Source organism: Triturus cristatus, chromosome 3_2, assembly GCF_964204655.1.
Source record: "Triturus cristatus chromosome 3_2, aTriCri1.1, whole genome shotgun sequence".
Classification (NCBI taxonomy): domain Eukaryota; kingdom Metazoa; phylum Chordata; class Amphibia; order Caudata; family Salamandridae; genus Triturus; species Triturus cristatus.
Genome location: NC_140584.1, coordinates 654,711,921 through 654,728,223, shown reverse-complemented (window position 1 = coordinate 654,728,223; position 16,303 = coordinate 654,711,921). Strand labels below are relative to the sequence as shown.

The following is a 16,303-nucleotide window of genomic DNA, read 5'->3' as shown; positions in this document are numbered from 1 at the left end:
TTAATCCAAGGGATTGTAAGGGCCCCTTCTAGTTTTAGGGTATCTTTTAAAATCTCTCTGTTCAACTCTGTCTGGTCCTTACACCAGACTCTATGCCACAGAAGAATAGGCTCTAGTTTTACCAGGTCTGCTATATGGTGGAGAGCTAACTCCTCGTGGCAAATAAAGGTGGATGTACTAGGAGGAGCAGAGAGGATGTACCTTGTGAACTCATTTTCGATAGTTTGTACGGGATTAATATCCACAAAGCCCCACACCCCGGCTCCATAGGTTGCCATGGTAACGCACTTTGCTTTATATATATGCAGCAATTCTGTAGGCGGTTTCCTACCTAACTTGCAAAGTTTGATAGTGCAGCAGTAGATCTAGCAAAGGCTGTTTTTTTTGCGGATATGGCGGGGCCCAGGAATCATGGTGATTAAAAAGTACACCTAGGTAAGAATTTATTTTTTGTGGATGCTAACTTTTTCCCATCTATGAACATTTCACTGGTCTTCTGCGTCCCTTGCTTACTCCTCATAACATACGTCTTGGTTATATTGGTTTCAAGACCAAGATCGCTCATAAATGTGCTAAAAATATCCAGGGCTCTCTGGAGGCTGTTTTGGGTGCGGGCCATCAATACGGCATCCTCCGCATAAAGAAGTGTGGGAATAAATCGGCCACCAGCTTGGGGAAAGTCTTTGCCCTGGAGAAGCAGTGCATCTTCAAGTCCGTTTATATAGAGGTTAAAAAGGAAGGGGGTCAGCATACAACCTTGTCTGACCCCTCTCCTGATTGAGAAGGCTTCAGTGCATTCTCCCTTCTGGCCAAAACGGACGCTTTCTGACGCGTCACTATACAATCTGCGTAGGAGCGTGATAATTTGTAGATCAACCCCCACCCCTTCAAGGATCTCCCACAGCCCATTATGCTTGACTGAATCAAATGCCGCGGTGAGGTCAACAAAGGCCAAATAGAGGCTGCCTTTTTTCGCTCTTGTGTATTGTGAGATTTAAGGACTGCTCAATGGTACCAAGACCATCGCGGAACCCATATTGCAGGTCCGATAAAATCTTATTTTCCTCATCCCAGTCTGCTAAGCGTTCCAGTATGACCCTCCCTCGCACCTTAACCATAGAATCTAGGAGAGAAATCGGTCTATAGCATCCTAGATCTTCACGATTGCCCTTTTTAAAAATTGGAATTATTATTGATTGTGCCCAAGTTGGAGGGAGGGTTGACCTTATGCTGGCATTAAAAACCTGTGTCAATATGGGCCCCCACAGGGTGACATTGTGTTTATACATGTCTACTGGTGCCCCATCGGGCCCAGGTGCTTTACCGCCCGCACTTTGTGCCAGGGCCCTAGTAACCTCCTCCAGGGTGATTTCTAAATCAATGTGTTCACAATTATTCATGTTACAATCCTCCGGATGGCTCCCTGAATTCCCTCGTTCATTATATAGTTTGGAGAAGTGGGTAATCCAAGCTTCTTCTGTAATAGCTATCTCCACTGAGGGACCTTTGCTTGGGGCGAGAAAGGGGGTTCTCAGGTGCTCAGCTGCGTTATGTAAAGAGTTCCAAGCATCATTACAAAGGGTTTGTTTTCTTTCTTTTAATGCCCTTCTGTAGTCTAGTCTACCTTTTCGGACATTGGGTTGTGATCTTGGCTTAGTATGCAGTGCCTTTTGTAAATTGGAAAATGCCCTAGAGCATCTTTTATTAAACCAACCGTGAGGTTTCAGTTTATTACTGAATTGTACAGTTAATACATTTCTGGCCACCTTGGTAATATCTACAGAGCAGTTCACTATCGTTGCATCCAAAGCATCCTCGCTTAGACAGGCTTCTATCTCAGACCTGCATTTCACTAGAACATTTTTAATTAGCATATCTGCATCAACCTTAGACCACTTTAATGAGAGTCTATTTACTTTGTTCAGTTCTACAGTTCCCTGCATACGGGTATGTAATTCCGGCTTGTTCGGAAGGTACGTATGTGTCTTGAGTTTTAAGAGGAGGGGGAAGTGGTCGCTTAAGGCGATATCACCAACATCAAAGGAAGGGACCAGGTGCGCGTGTACAGGTGAGATCAGTAAAAAATCAATGGTGGTGGCATAGCCTCTCCCATTGAAGGTAGGCAGAAAACAAACTGGGGTTGTTGAGATCTCATTTGCAAACTCAAGATCTAGTTTGGAGATAAGGTCATTGAATATATCCCCAGTCTTAGAGTGATTGAAATGTGTACAACTATCTGAGTCATTAATGATACCACACAATCTGTTATCAGAATGATTACATAGCCCACAATTGAAATCACCCATCAGCAAGGTCGTAGTGTCTTTGCTTTTCCCGTTATAAATTTATGTGACTGTAGCCAGAATACCTTTTACTACTGATTCAAGATCATTTTGGGTGGTGTTATTATACAAATTGATCAAGAGTATGCGGTGAGTTGCAGTAGGGGCTATCTCAACCACATGAAAATGAATTCCCCCCAGGTGAAACGTGATCTTGCTTAAGGGCTGCTTATTTGAGATGTATGTCGAGATCCCGCCTTTTGGCCTCCCTTCCAGGCCTTTCACTGCCGGTGTGTTAAATGTCTTATATCCATTTATATGTAAAGGTTCAGTTGCCCATGTCTCCTGTAGGCATAGTATATCTATGTTCCCAACAAAAGCTTCCCAAACTGGGTTCTGAACATTGGAGCGTAGCCCTGAAATATTCCAAGACACCACAGTACGAGTTGTAGGGTCTGGTATTGTCAAGGATATATTGCTAATCAGCCCTGCTAAATTAGGGAGATCCAGATTAGGTATAGTTGGTGTCCCCAAAGTATCCACATACTGCTCAAAAAAGTACACTAAACCCACAACGATTCCCTTCCCACTTCTACATCCCTGTAAGTACTTGAGGATTGGGGCCCTAGTTAATTCCTCTTTCCGTGAAGGACCCGTATACTGGGTGATATCCGAGGTAGTATTATCTTGTAGCTCCCTCTTGCCTTCGATGTTACCTGAAGGTGGCGCCAGTCAATCTACCCCGTCCAGATTATAGACGGGGTCAAAGGAGTTGAATGTTGGGATGCCATATCTGTAATATGGAATACCACTATTGTTATCAGATACAAGGGCCTGCTTAGACAGCAGAGAAGGTTGGTAGAAAAAAACCTAGAGGAACCCCGCCCATCCCCCCTTTTCTGACCATGTGGCGCCTGGACAGTTCAAGGATACTTCTGACCAATTCCGGAGATCTAAAAGTGATCACTGCACAATCTCCTGCCAACGTTTTGGGTGCGCAGCCTTCCCAAGGGATTCGACGAGCCATCTTAAACTCTAAAAATAGAACATTAGTGTGGCCCGTCTTGAGAGTGCGTGTAGTACCTTGTTTTTCAGGGAAGACCAATGCTCAAAAACTCCCTGCTGTAAAGCGGGTACGTTAGTTAGAACAAAAGTGTAAGGTGTAGCCTCTGGTGGGAGATGTAAAAATGTCGGCTCTGATACATAGCTGTCTTTCTGTCTCCCATTAAACTCCCTTGTTTGCTCCCTGGTCTGTGGCCTGATAGAATTTACCTGATTCGCGTGAATTGTGGTGCGCACAGGGCGGGTCACTTTACTGCAGCTCACACCACCAATCTCTAAGAGAGGTTGATGGGACTGTTGGGAGGACCGCGTGCAGGGAGCCATTGGGGCTACTTCACGTTCAGAATTAACTATGGGCCTGACTACGGGAGCAGTATTAGCTACATGTGTGTTGTGGTGAACTCCATCCACTCCAGATCACCGACCGACCCCTGCCCTCACCACGTCTTCAACATGGCCGACGCTGTCATCGCACCCCACCTGCGAGACATCATCAACACATCCTTCGACACCACCATCTTCCCTGAGAGCTGGAAACACGCCGAACTCAGCGCTCTACTCAAGAAACCAACAGCGGACCCCACCGACCTCAAGAATTACCGCCCCATCTCGCTCCTCCCGTTTCCAGCCAAAGTCATCGAGAAGACCGTCAACAAGCAGATGGCCGCTTTCCTCGAGACGAACGGATCCCTCGACCCCTCACAATCCGGCTTCCGAGCCAACCACAGCACCGAGACCGCCCTCATCGCCGCCACCGATGACATCCGAGCCCTGATGGACAATGGAGAAACAGCGGCCCTCATCCTCCTAGACCTCTCCGCGGCATTCGACACGGTCTGCCACCGAACCCTAGTACGGCGCCTCAGCAACATCGGAATCCAGGACAAGGCGCTGGAATGGATCATCTCCTTCCTCGACGGAAGAACACAGAGAGTCCGCCTACCACCGTACAAGTCAGAGGCCTCCGGAGTCATCTGCGGCGTCCCCCAAGGATCATCTCTGAGCCCCACCCTCTTCAACGTCTACATGAGCCCCCTCGCGGCCATCGTACGCAAACACAACCTCAGCATTATCTCCTACGCCGACGACACCCAGCTGATCCTCTCCCTGACCAACGACCCCGCCGCCGCCAGAGCCAACCTGCACGAAGGGATGAAAGAGGTAGCCGAGTGGATGACGACCAGCCGCCTGAAACTGAACTCGGACAAGACGGAGGTCCTCATCCTGGGCTCCTCTCCCTCCGCCTGGGACGACTCCTGGTGGCCCCCCGCCCTGGGCACCGCACCCAAACCGACAGACCATGCACGCAACCTGGGCTTCATCCTGGACTCCTCCCTCTCCATGACCAGGCAAGTCAACAACGTCTCCTCGGCATGCTTCAACATCCTACGCATGCTACGGAAGATCTTCTGGTGCATCCCCACCGAGACCAGGAAGACCGTCACCCAGGCCCTCGTCACCAGCCGACTGGACTACGGCAACGCCCTCTATGCCGGTACCACCGCCAAGCTCCAGAAAAGACTCCAGCGGATCCAGAACGCCTCAGCCAGACTCATCCTCGACATCCCACGAACCAGCCACATCTCCGGACATCTGAGAGACCTTCACTGGCTCCCCGTCAACAAAAGAATCACCTTCCGCCTCCTCACCCACGCACACAAAGCCCTACACGACCAAGGCCCGAGCTACCTCAACAGCCGAGTCAACTTCTACGCTCCCAAACGCCACCTCCGATCAGCCAACCACGCCCTCGCCGCCGTCCCCCGCATCCGAAAAGCGACTACAGGAGGAAGGTCCTTCTCCTACCTGGCCGCCAAGACCTATAACTCCCTCCCGACCGACCTGCGCCTGACCCAAGACCACCTCTCCTTCAGGAAGAAGCTGAAGACCTGGCTGTTCGAGCAGTAGCGGCTCCCCCCCCCCCCCCAGCGCCTTGAGACCCTACGGGTATGTAGCGCGCTTTACAAGTGTCACTGATTGATTGATTGATTGATTGTGCCGAGTGCTCGGGCCCGAGAGACCCAGAGAGTTATTGGCAGTGAGCTCTGTCTCATGGCATAACTGTACAGGTGGATGTGGGAATTCCAGTGAACGTTTGACAACCCCTTCTAGACCCTGTAGCCTTTCTTCTATGGCAGATAACTTAGTTAACACAGGTCTAGTTAAGGTTGAAAAAATGCCCTCTAGTTTTTCCCAGAAATCTAACTGAATCGTGTCAGGTGTCCCGTCCCCCCCGTTACAAGGGTGGCCCCTATGCTCTCGTGGGCCGCTGCTGAAGTGGCTAAACTTACGTTTTCTGGGTCTATCCCTGAGTTATTTTGCCTATGGCACGATGTTTTATGAGTATTAGGTCCCTGCCCTTGTCTTTTTTTTGATGGAGGCGCTAATCCTTTGCCCTGACTGATCTTCGTTTTTTGGCCTCTCGTTCCAACATTGGGTTTAGTTGTTATGACCTGGTTAGGTACTTCCTGCACAGTTGAGGATGGAACTGATAGCATCGGCGGGGTATCCTCCCCCAGGGGCAATGTGAGCAATGGGGCCTCTTTAAGCGGGTCGAATTTTGGGGGTCCCGTTAAAGTAGTAGTTAATGCTTCTGAATAGTGAATTAGTGGGCGCAGAGGACCGTCTTGCGGCTCGAGTGATAGCCTATGTTCCGTTAGTGTGATTTCATGCCTTAGGATCGACTCAGCCCTCTGCAAGAAGGCATCAAGGGTCCCAACCATCCCCTGCCCCGTAAGGGATTTTCGCTTGCTCATCCTCTCCCCCTTACTGTATTATATCCCTGGAGCAGATAGGTGTGTTCTTAGATTTTTACTTAACCAAGTTCCTGTGGGGGGGCTGCTTATAAGTGTACAGTATAAAAACTAACAGCCAGGTGGGAAGTCACAATATATGCAATATAAACCGTAAGACGTCCAGATGTCACAATATAGATGTCAATACCGTGGCCCAGCCCAGACTCCTCCAGTCTCTGACGGGCTCAGACGGGCCCTCCCTGGGCTTCGTCCGGACGTCGTCCCGCGCGCATCCCGTGCCGTGGTGGGAGAGGCAGCGCTATAAGCACGATGACCACGCCTCCCCCTCGCTCGCGGCACTCATGGCAGCTGTGTGGCGAATGAAGCACTCTGGGAGTTGCAGTCCTCCCCAGATTGTGGCTGGTGATGCGGGCTATGCGGCGTGCCCCTGGGACCCTCGCCCCTCCAGGGGTTCCTCTCGGGCTTTTGGTAACGTCCCGTCGGGCAGGTAAACAAGATTGGCAGCAGAAATGCAGAGAAAAGGTGTTACAGGTATGTAATGCTTCTTTATTGACTGTACAGTTTGGAAGCATAGTGGTATGGTTTAAAAACTAACAGGTTTACCATTTGATTTTAAAGATCATTATTTTATTTAGTTTACACAAAGACTTTCCTTAATAAAGTGTAAGATTTTGCTGGGAAATCTTGTAAAGATGTAGAATTATTAGGCGTTAGTAGCCATTAGAAGAATATGTTACTTATCGTCTGAAAAGTTATGACTGCTGATTCGTTATCAGACCCTCATCGCCTTTCAATCACCTAGAAATCTTTCTGCTCTCTCTGTAGTCGAACGTACTAAAGACTGCAAGAAACTAGTGCAGAGGTGATGTATTGAGTTGAAGAGGAACCTGATTCCCAATCTAATGGTTTGGAATATTTCAAATTTAGAGAATCTGCAGAGGAAAAATAAATCCTTCAGAATTAAAAATACACTTGATTAGTAAACTGTGTTTAAAGACTGAACTACCTGGAAGTGTTTTTATAGGAAACTTTTGCGTCACTAATCATGTGATCCTATCCTTTGTTTGATTGAAAGATTGATAGTGATGTGGCATTGGAGGGTGAAACCATTGGAGTTATCTTGGTAGCAATTCTGTGATTGGTTATGAGAAAAGGCCTCCAAAAATGTACAATAACATGTTCTTGGAAGGTCAGAAGAAGTGGATTAGCTTATAAACTCAGATATGCCAGAACTGTAGTTTGTAGCATGTCTACCATGCCATTGACACTTATGTTCTATTATAGTAATTGTGATTTACTTTATGTGTTTAATCAGTGTTCCCCCAAGTATGACACTTTTTAAACTGATTGCTCTGCATGTGTTCTGGCACATTATGAAGACAATTGTTTATGTAAGTGGATGCAAGCTAGCAAGATCCTGTTGATAACATTCACAAATTTGTCTTTCTCTTAGGCTCAGAACTGTCTCACAAAATTATACAAACTGGATAAGGCACAGTTCCGCCAAACTATGCGAGATTATGTAAACAAGGATTCCCTCAATAATGTGGTGGATTTTTTGCATGCCTTACTAGGATTCTGCATGGAGCCTGTTACCGACAGTAAGTTTAATTGCCTAGAATTTGCATTGCTGTGATATTCTTCAAATTTGTTCATGCTGAGGATATGGTAGATGAGGAAACAGTCTAAAATGATGACGCCATTTTCATAAGCGGTTCTCAGAGTGTTATCCCAGAGTCAACATGATGTCAGCTTCTTGTATTACCAGTGTGCTGCTTGGTTTCACAACTCACTGCTACAGGTCTCCAAGACAGCTAGATTCTGAAAACAGTCTATTCTACAGTTTGGATCCGAGAATTTAATTTCCACTTTAGAAATACATTTAGCTGCTCTACTACAATACCTGGGATTTATATTCTCAGTACTGGCAACATATGCTTGTTTATTTAATACCTTTTAATTAAATATTACACAAATATGAATAATACATTATTTTCCATAGAAGTGACAAAAAATAATTTGCTATTATGTGCCAAGATCTTACCTACTATTGTGCCCTAGATAGGTGGGGGTTGTAGGTAATAATTTAGCACCCGTGTCTGTCAGATTTTGAGATTCCGGGGAGTGAAACCAATGAGTATCCTCACCCTTCCCAAGTCTCTAACCTGCAGCAGTCTTAAGCACCCCAGGAAAATTGGAGGTCAGGCATGAGACAGAAAAAATTATGTTTTGTGGTACTGGTATTGGCAGTGCAGAGCTTCAGTTCAGTGCGATCCAGATATTTACAATAAATGAGTCACAATGATTAATATAGTACTAGTGTTTTATGTTGAATAATAATCAAATAATTGTAAGACAATTTATTAGTCCTTGAATGTAGAGGGCCACTGACAAACAGAATACTAGGAACCTTTCCACTATCCGCAGAAATATGGAGGACTGGCAGCAACTGCAGGAAACAGTAAACTCAGCTGTCTTGCATAACACTCCTAAATAAAAGAAGTTCAGCACTCCCCAGCAGAGCCACTCAGTGAAGCAAGAAAGCACCTGGAATGCGGGCTCCACAGCTTCACACTCATGAAATGAGGCACATCAAAAGGCAGTTTTCAGAATAAAGCGTGGGGTTTTATTAGTGCAACACTCTCTAAGAGAAATGCTTTCCCCGATGAATCCGGTAAAACAACATGCAAATGTGTGTATATATATATATAAATATATATATATATATATACACCAACTCCAGTTTCCCTCCAGATCCCGTATACCGACACAGGGACTCCGAATTCGATTTAAACATTCTTGTTTATTTCTAGGTAACGCTTTTCGCCTGTTTCAGCAGGCTTGCTCACACAATAAACACCATTGCCAGAACTCCATTTTAAAATCACAAGCTCCCGATCACGTGGGCCGCTATTTCCATAGCAATGGAAAACAGACTCTGCAACACTTCGTGATTAAAACAACCATGATAAAATTACCGTGTTGGAGATTTTACAATCCTCTTAAATTTATTTTTTTGCACTAATGATTCATTTTAAAACTCTTTCAGTAATTCTCAAAAAGTCTGAGTCTTACATTTCCTATATATTCATTGTACAGTCAATGCTCAAAATGTTCCCACACCTCGATTCCCATTCTGGCTGGGGATTTTGGCAAGTGCCTAAATCATCCTACCGCTTTCATTCAAGCCACCTATTTTATGTTCGGTGGATCTAGAATCCCATATTCTATATACACATGATATAAATAATTAAAATGTGCATATTTAACATAAAATGTCATAAAATACATATTAAAATCATACATATTTCAAATGTTTCAAACATTAAAAACATCCAAAAAGGTTTGCCTGGCGGGTCAACTCAAATAAGGTGCAAGTGCATTGTAAACAAGCATAGCCATTCTAATATGTTCCACTTACATAATTAATATATAAGTGATAACAACTGTGCAACCAATCTGTATGGCAAGATGCAAGTGCTTCTTTCATTGCCTACTATAAGGTGCACGTTCTGACATGTGGTCAGTACAGTACATGTAATCATAAAGTGCAAGTGCTTTGTTACCAATTAATACATTGTTTTCTACCTTCTGATCCATATTTTACCATGGAATAATATGAAAAGTGCTAGTGCCTTTTGAAATTTAAAATTCAAAACTTCAAAATTTAAAAAGTTAAAATTTACTTTCACAATGACCTCCTTTCATATTCTCTAATGACTCCCACCTAGGAATTAAAATTATATGTATAAATAAATAAAGTTGATTATAATAATATTTAATCATATTACCATCCTGACTCCAAAAGCTAAAATCATACAATTACATCCAACCATTGAGCAACTTTCTCTCAACATGTCTTTTATATTTGTCAATTTTGTTAAGAATTTGGGAGCTTGTTGTTAAAATGAGCCATCTGATCTGGATACTACTATTGGCCTAAATGTACATGTAAATCCTCGTCTGTTTTTAATCCTGACGGGATTCTGGTGTTAAACAGCATTATGTATTTTGATTCCAACGGTCGCAATTTTCTCTCTCTATTACCTCCTCTTCTCATTTTAGCCACCTGATCGACTGCAAAATAAGTTAGACCTTCAAATTTGCCCTTGTGAATCTCATTTATGTGGCATGCCACAGGATAAGTTTTATCATTGTTTTTGACTGCTCGCATGTGTTGGACTATACGAACATGGACCATGTGGATGGTGCTTCCTACATATAACTTTGGGCAGGAGCACTGTAAAATGTTAACTACATGGTCACTCCAGCAGTTCAGAAAGCATCTTATTTTCCATGGGTTTGCCATTAATTGGTACATGACTGATTTGGTGTTTTGGGCAATTGTACAGGCTCTATACTTTTGACATTTATAAAAACCTGGATCCGCCCTCAGCCAGCTCTCTGGTTTTATTAGTTCCGGACTGCTGTCCACCAGCTCTTGCCTCATGGATTTAGCTCATTAAATGTCACCTGTGGCCTGCGCTTCACCACTGTACTGAGCATTGGGTTACTTCCTATCAGGTGCCAGTGCCTACTCACACAGTCTCTCACCCTTGTGTGGTAGGCACTGTACCCGGTGATTTCCTCAATGTCCTGCCTTTTCGTTTCCTCCCTTCTTTCTTTTGGGCTAATTAGGACATCTCGTTTAATACCACTGACCTTCTGTAGAGCTTGATTAATCACATGATATTGGTAACCCCTGTCCAAGAATCTCCTGGTCAAGCTTTTCAGAGCATCCTCCAGTGCCTGTCTCTCACTACAGTTTCGCTTCATCCTGGGTGCTCAGTATAAGGGATGCTCATTTTTAATCTAGTTGGATGAAAGCTATTCGCATGTAGAATTGAATTACCTGCCTTGTTTTTCCTGAATGTGAATGTATGTAGTGTTTTATCTCCTAAATATAATTCAAGGTCTAGAAACGTTACTTGGGACCTACTAATGGTATCTGTACATTTCAAATTTAATATGTTGTTGTTAAGTTGACCAATGAAACATTTTGCAGATTCCACCGATCCTTCCCAGACCACAAACAGGTCATCAATAAACCTTTTCCAAAAAAGCACATTCTCATTCCACTCCTTGGCATGATCAACCCGGAGCACCTGCTCCTCCCAACAGCCCATATGCAAATTAGCAAAGCTGGGGGCGAAGCAGGTGCCCATGGCTGTTCCGCGAACTTGTTTGTAGGTTTCATTTCCAACCATAAAACAATTGTTCTCTAGGTACAATCTACCTATTTCAGCATTCTTGAATGTTGGTATATATATCACCACCAAATCTTCTTCATCCATACACAAAGAAGAGCGCCGCACACTAGGACCTCAAGGAAATCAACAAAGAAATGGCAGGCTCATTTAGATCTTTTCTGTCCTGATGTATTTCGGCTTGGATTAAACCCTTGTTCACAAGTGAGCCATCTTGTCAGTTGCAGCAAAGCATTGTGGTTAAATACTCGCAAAGACTACTGGGTTTTGATGTAGTCATCAAATAAATACATGTTTCAAAATAGCTCTTGCATTGCTTGTGGTCCCATGTAAAACAACCTTGTCTTTTAGCTATCCCTTGCCACGCCCTCACCTCCAATTATTAGATTAGACAATCCCATACCTTTTCTCAACGGTGTAGTGCGGGTGGGGAGGGGACCAGTATTCCATCAATTTAATTACTCCGCATGGGGGAGCCTCAACATCAGCAGGGCGGCCTCGGCGCACTGGGACAGAGTGCCCGGTTTGAATTTCCACCAAATCTTCTTCCTCCATACACAAAGAAGAGTGCCGCACACCAAGACCTCAAGGATATAAAGTGCATTTAGATCTTTTCTGTCCTGACGCGTTTTGGCTTGGATTAAAGCCTTGTTCACTGGTGAGCCAACTTGCCAGTTGCAGCAAAGCATTGTGGTTGAATACTCACAAAGACTACTGGGTTTCAATGTATTTGCCCAGCAGTATGCCCAGGCACCTTTCATGCCGACGGCTCCATCATGGCAGTTTCCGGCAGCGAGGTTTTCGACTCCGATACCTCAATCTCTGCATTCTGGCGGCGCTGTTGCCCACTGTGGAAGGTCCTCCTTTGACGCTGGCGGCGTTGTCACCGACGCCGCGGCTGGTGCTGCCGATGCCGATCCTGAAGCGGCGTTCCAGGAGGGAAGTGCAAAAGCGGCTGGACAAAGAGGAGTACCAGCAAGAACATGGCAAAGAGGAGATCCGTGACTCTGTGGATGACTTTGAGGGCTTACAGGAGGCCAGTGGCTTGGATACTTCCCCGAAGTGGGAGTTTTCTTCTCCGAAGGCCTTGCCTAAACAGGACGTTGCCCTTATCACTCAGTCATTAGGAAGGCCGCGGACCTGTTGGACCTTCAGTTGCCCTCGACTGAGGTAATGTTGAATATCTTGACTGAAGTGTAGTATTCTCCTTCCTCTTCTGTTGAACCACTCTTGCCTTTCAACGAGGCGTTGGCGGAGCCAATTATGGAGGTGTGGCAGAAGCCCTTGTCTGCCCCTGCAGTATCTAGGTCAGTGGCAAGACGGTATAAGCCTGCTCCTGGTGATCCTGCTTTCCTTTCTGCCCATCTTTTGCCAGAAAGCTTGTTGGTTCAGGCTTCTTGTTCCAAGTAGTCTACTGGATCCTTCCCTGCCACCCCATGAGATAGAGACTCGAAAAAGCTGAAGCAGTCTGCCAAAAAGGTGTTCTCATCTGCAAGTATGGCTCTGAAGTCAACAAATGCCACGTGTTTGCTAGGAAGGTACATTCATGCACTGATGGACTCTGTCAAGCAAGTAGCTCCTAAGTTACCTGAAGATGACCTTGTTCATTTTTTGGAAGAGCTGTCAGACACACAAGCAGCAGCCCGTCAGGTCATTAAGTCGTGTCTGGACACTGCAGACTCGTTGCCAGGGTGATGGGCTCCTTGCTGCCTACCAGGAGGCATGCCTGGCTTAGGTCTTCAGGTTTCTCACCAGATGTACAGGCTAATTTGCTCGATCTACCCTTCGATGGATCTAGATTGTTTGGAACGAAGGCAGATTCTGCTATGCAGTGCTTCAAGGACAGTAGGCCAATGAAAATCCTTGGGCCTGCAGTCCAAACCCAGGGGCTATGGATACAAAAGGTATCCAGGCTTTGGGAAGACGGCTTCCTTTCGAGGCCGTCAGCGGCCACAGCAGCAGCAGAACCCTCTGTACAGGTCGTACAGAGGAAAAGGTTGAGGCTGTCTGCAGGGAGCCTCTCAACAACAGTCTTCCTCCTCTTCCTCCTCCCATGTCCCCACCACCGGTACCACGGGAAAGCAACTCTATACCCCCCATCTTGGAGAATGCTGGTCCTGTAGGGGGCCGGGTGTCCCATTTTCTCCAAGATTAGAAATCGGTTACTTCAGACCGTTGGGTTTTGAATCTTGTAGAAAATGGGTATACCCTACCTTTTCAAGAGTTTACTCCTCCTTACCCTCCTCGCCAGGGCTGGTGTTCAGAGAATCATTTACTGCTCTTGCAGAAGGAGGTTCTTGCCTTGCTGCAGAAAAGTGCGATAGAGGTGGTTCCGGAGCAGGAAAGGGGTCAAGGATGGTACTCCCGTTATTTCCTGATCCCCAAGAAGGACGATCGGATAAGACCAATCCTGGACCTCAGGGTTTTGAGTTTTTACCTCAGACAGGAAAAGTTCAAGATGTTGACCCTAGCTCAGGTTCATCAGGCACTGCAGCAGGAAGACTGGATGGTGTTGATCGACTTACAGGATGCGTATTTCCACATCCCTATTCTGAAGTCGCATCAGAAGTATCTCCGGTTTACGGTAGGGTCTCAATACTACCAGTTTGCGGTCCTTCCGTTCAGTCTTACTTCTGCACCACAGGTCTTCACAAAAATACTGGCAGTGGAAGCAGCACATCTCAGAAGGGCGGGTATTCCGGTCTTCCCCTACCTGGACGACTGGCTGCTCAAAGAAAAATCACCAGAGATGGTGCTGCATCATTTGCAAGTAACAACGCAACTGTTGTTCAACTTTGTTTTCTCGATAAATGTACCCAAATTTCACCTGGTGCCCTCTCAGCGCAGCCTGTTCGTAGGGGCAGTACTGGACACTACTGTTTGTTGAGCTTTCCCGCCTCCGCAGAGGATTCTTAACGTCCAGGAGAGGATTTCTTTGTTTCACGATGGAGCGGTTGTTCTAGTCCTCAAGGTTCTACGCCTGCTCTGTCTGTTAGCTTCCTGCATACTGTTGGTTAACCATGTACACTGGCACATGAGGACACTCCAGTGGTGCCTCCGCAGGCAGCGGTATCAGCACAATGGAGATCTCGGGGAGAAGGTCAGAATCTCCAGAGACTCTGCAGCAGAGCTGTCTTGGTGGAGTGTGCCAGGCAACCTGTCTCAGCCTTTTCAACCTCCTCCACCGGTGGCCACAGTGTTCACGGATGCCTCCACTCGAGGGTGGGTTGCTTATCTGGGGGATCTGGAGAGCAAGGGTCTTTGGTATCCAGAGGAAAGGTTGCTTCACATCAACATTCTGGAATTGCAGGCTATATGTTTGCCTCTCAAGGCCTTTCTTCCCTCCCTTTGTGGTCACTCGAATCAAGTCCTGATGGACAATACTACAGCGATGTGGTATATAAACAAACAGGGAGGGGTAGAGTCGTATCGTCTCTGAAGAGAGGCTCTGCGACTCTAAGCCTGGGCTCAGGTCCATCAGATTTGTCTGTTTGCAAATCATCTGGCTGGGGTTCTAAATGTGCGTGCGGACAGTCTCAGTTGGCAGTACTTGGCCGGTCAGGAGTGGCGGCTTCATCCGGAGGGTGTCCATCCCATCTTCCGGATGTGGGGGTTTCCTCGGTTGAACCTTTTTGCCACTCAGGAGAATGCGCACTGCCCGTCATTCTGCAGTTTTCAGTATCCGATGCAGGGAGCGTTGGGGGATGTGTTTCAATTGGATTGGAACTCAAAACTCCTTTATGTGTTTCCTCCCATACCCTTGATTTCTCGAGTTCTGAGGAAGATTTGCAAAGATCGGGCCCAAGTCAATTTGATTGGATTGGCCAAGAAGGGTGTGGTACACAGATCTACTTCATCTCTCTTCGTACCCTCTGCTCCGTCTCCCTCGCAGGGCAGACCTCCTCTTGCAGTCACAGGGGCATGTTCTACACCCCACATCCAGAGCTTGCACCTTCATGCCTGGAGTTTGAACGGGGCAACCTGATTTCTTTCTCTCTCCTACCGGATGTGGTGGATGTTATTTTATCATCCGGGAGACACTCCACCAAATCTTTTTATTCCTCTAGGTGGTCCAAGTTTGTGAAATGGCGTGAAGAGAGGTCCATTGATTGTTTGAAGGCTTGTTTATCTGATGTACTTGGCTTTTCACTCTCCAAGGTTGTGCTGTGGTTATGGTAAAGGGTTACTTGTCGCCCTTGTCGACTTTCCTCTGTTTGCCAGACCAGCAGTCTTTATTTAAGTCCCCCATTGTTATGAGGTTCATTAAGGGCCTCACCAATAGGTTTCTTTCCACTCCTTTCATTACGCCTGGGATTTGACTCTAGTACTTACTTTCCTGATGGGTTCTCCTTTTGAGCCTCTTCATAGTTACCCATTTAGGCTTACTTTCAAGACAGTTTTTCTGATTGTTATTACTTCCGCCAGGAGGGTAAGTGAGCTTCAGGCTCTTAGTTTTAAACCTCCTTTTTTAACCATTCATGCAGATAAGATGGTTCTCAGGACCAGGTCTGCTTTCCTGCCTAAGGTGGTTACTCCTTTCCATCTTGGACAGTCAGTTACTTTACCTACCGTCCATCCTTCCCCTCACCCTTCCAAGGAGGAGGAGAGACTTCACTGCCTGGACCCTAGGAGGGCGGTCAGCTTCTACCTGGACAGAACCAGAAACTTAAGACTGGATGACCAGCTCTTCGTTGGCTATATTGGGAAGATGAAGGGCACAGCTGTCCACAAACGAACACTTTCCAGGTGGATCATCTTGTGCATCAAGATCTGCTACACCTTGGCCGAGAAAGAGTTGCCTGAAGGTATTAGAGCTCATTCTACCAGAGCTAAGTCTTTTTCTTCTGCTTTGTCTAGAGGTGTACCTGTAGTAGACATATGTAAGGTGGCAACTTGGACTTCCCGCCACACTTTCGCGAAACATTACTGCTTAGATTCGGAGGTTAAGAGGGACTGCCATTTTGCACATTCTGTGCTGCAAGAGTTTTTTGGTATA

At 46.1% G+C, this 16,303-nt stretch overlaps 1 protein-coding gene across 1 annotated transcript in view; it reads left to right on the top strand.

Annotated features, from left to right (window-relative positions):
* UNC80 (unc-80 subunit of NALCN channel complex) overlaps positions 1-16,303 on the top strand; it is a 3,271,126-nt gene that overhangs the window by 744,818 nt on the left and 2,510,005 nt on the right. The window contains exon 15 of the mRNA XM_085648598.1: positions 7,554-7,701. Within this exon, the coding sequence (XP_085504724.1) occupies positions 7,554-7,701 (148 nt within the window). The remainder of the gene's footprint in view (positions 1-7,553; positions 7,702-16,303) is intronic.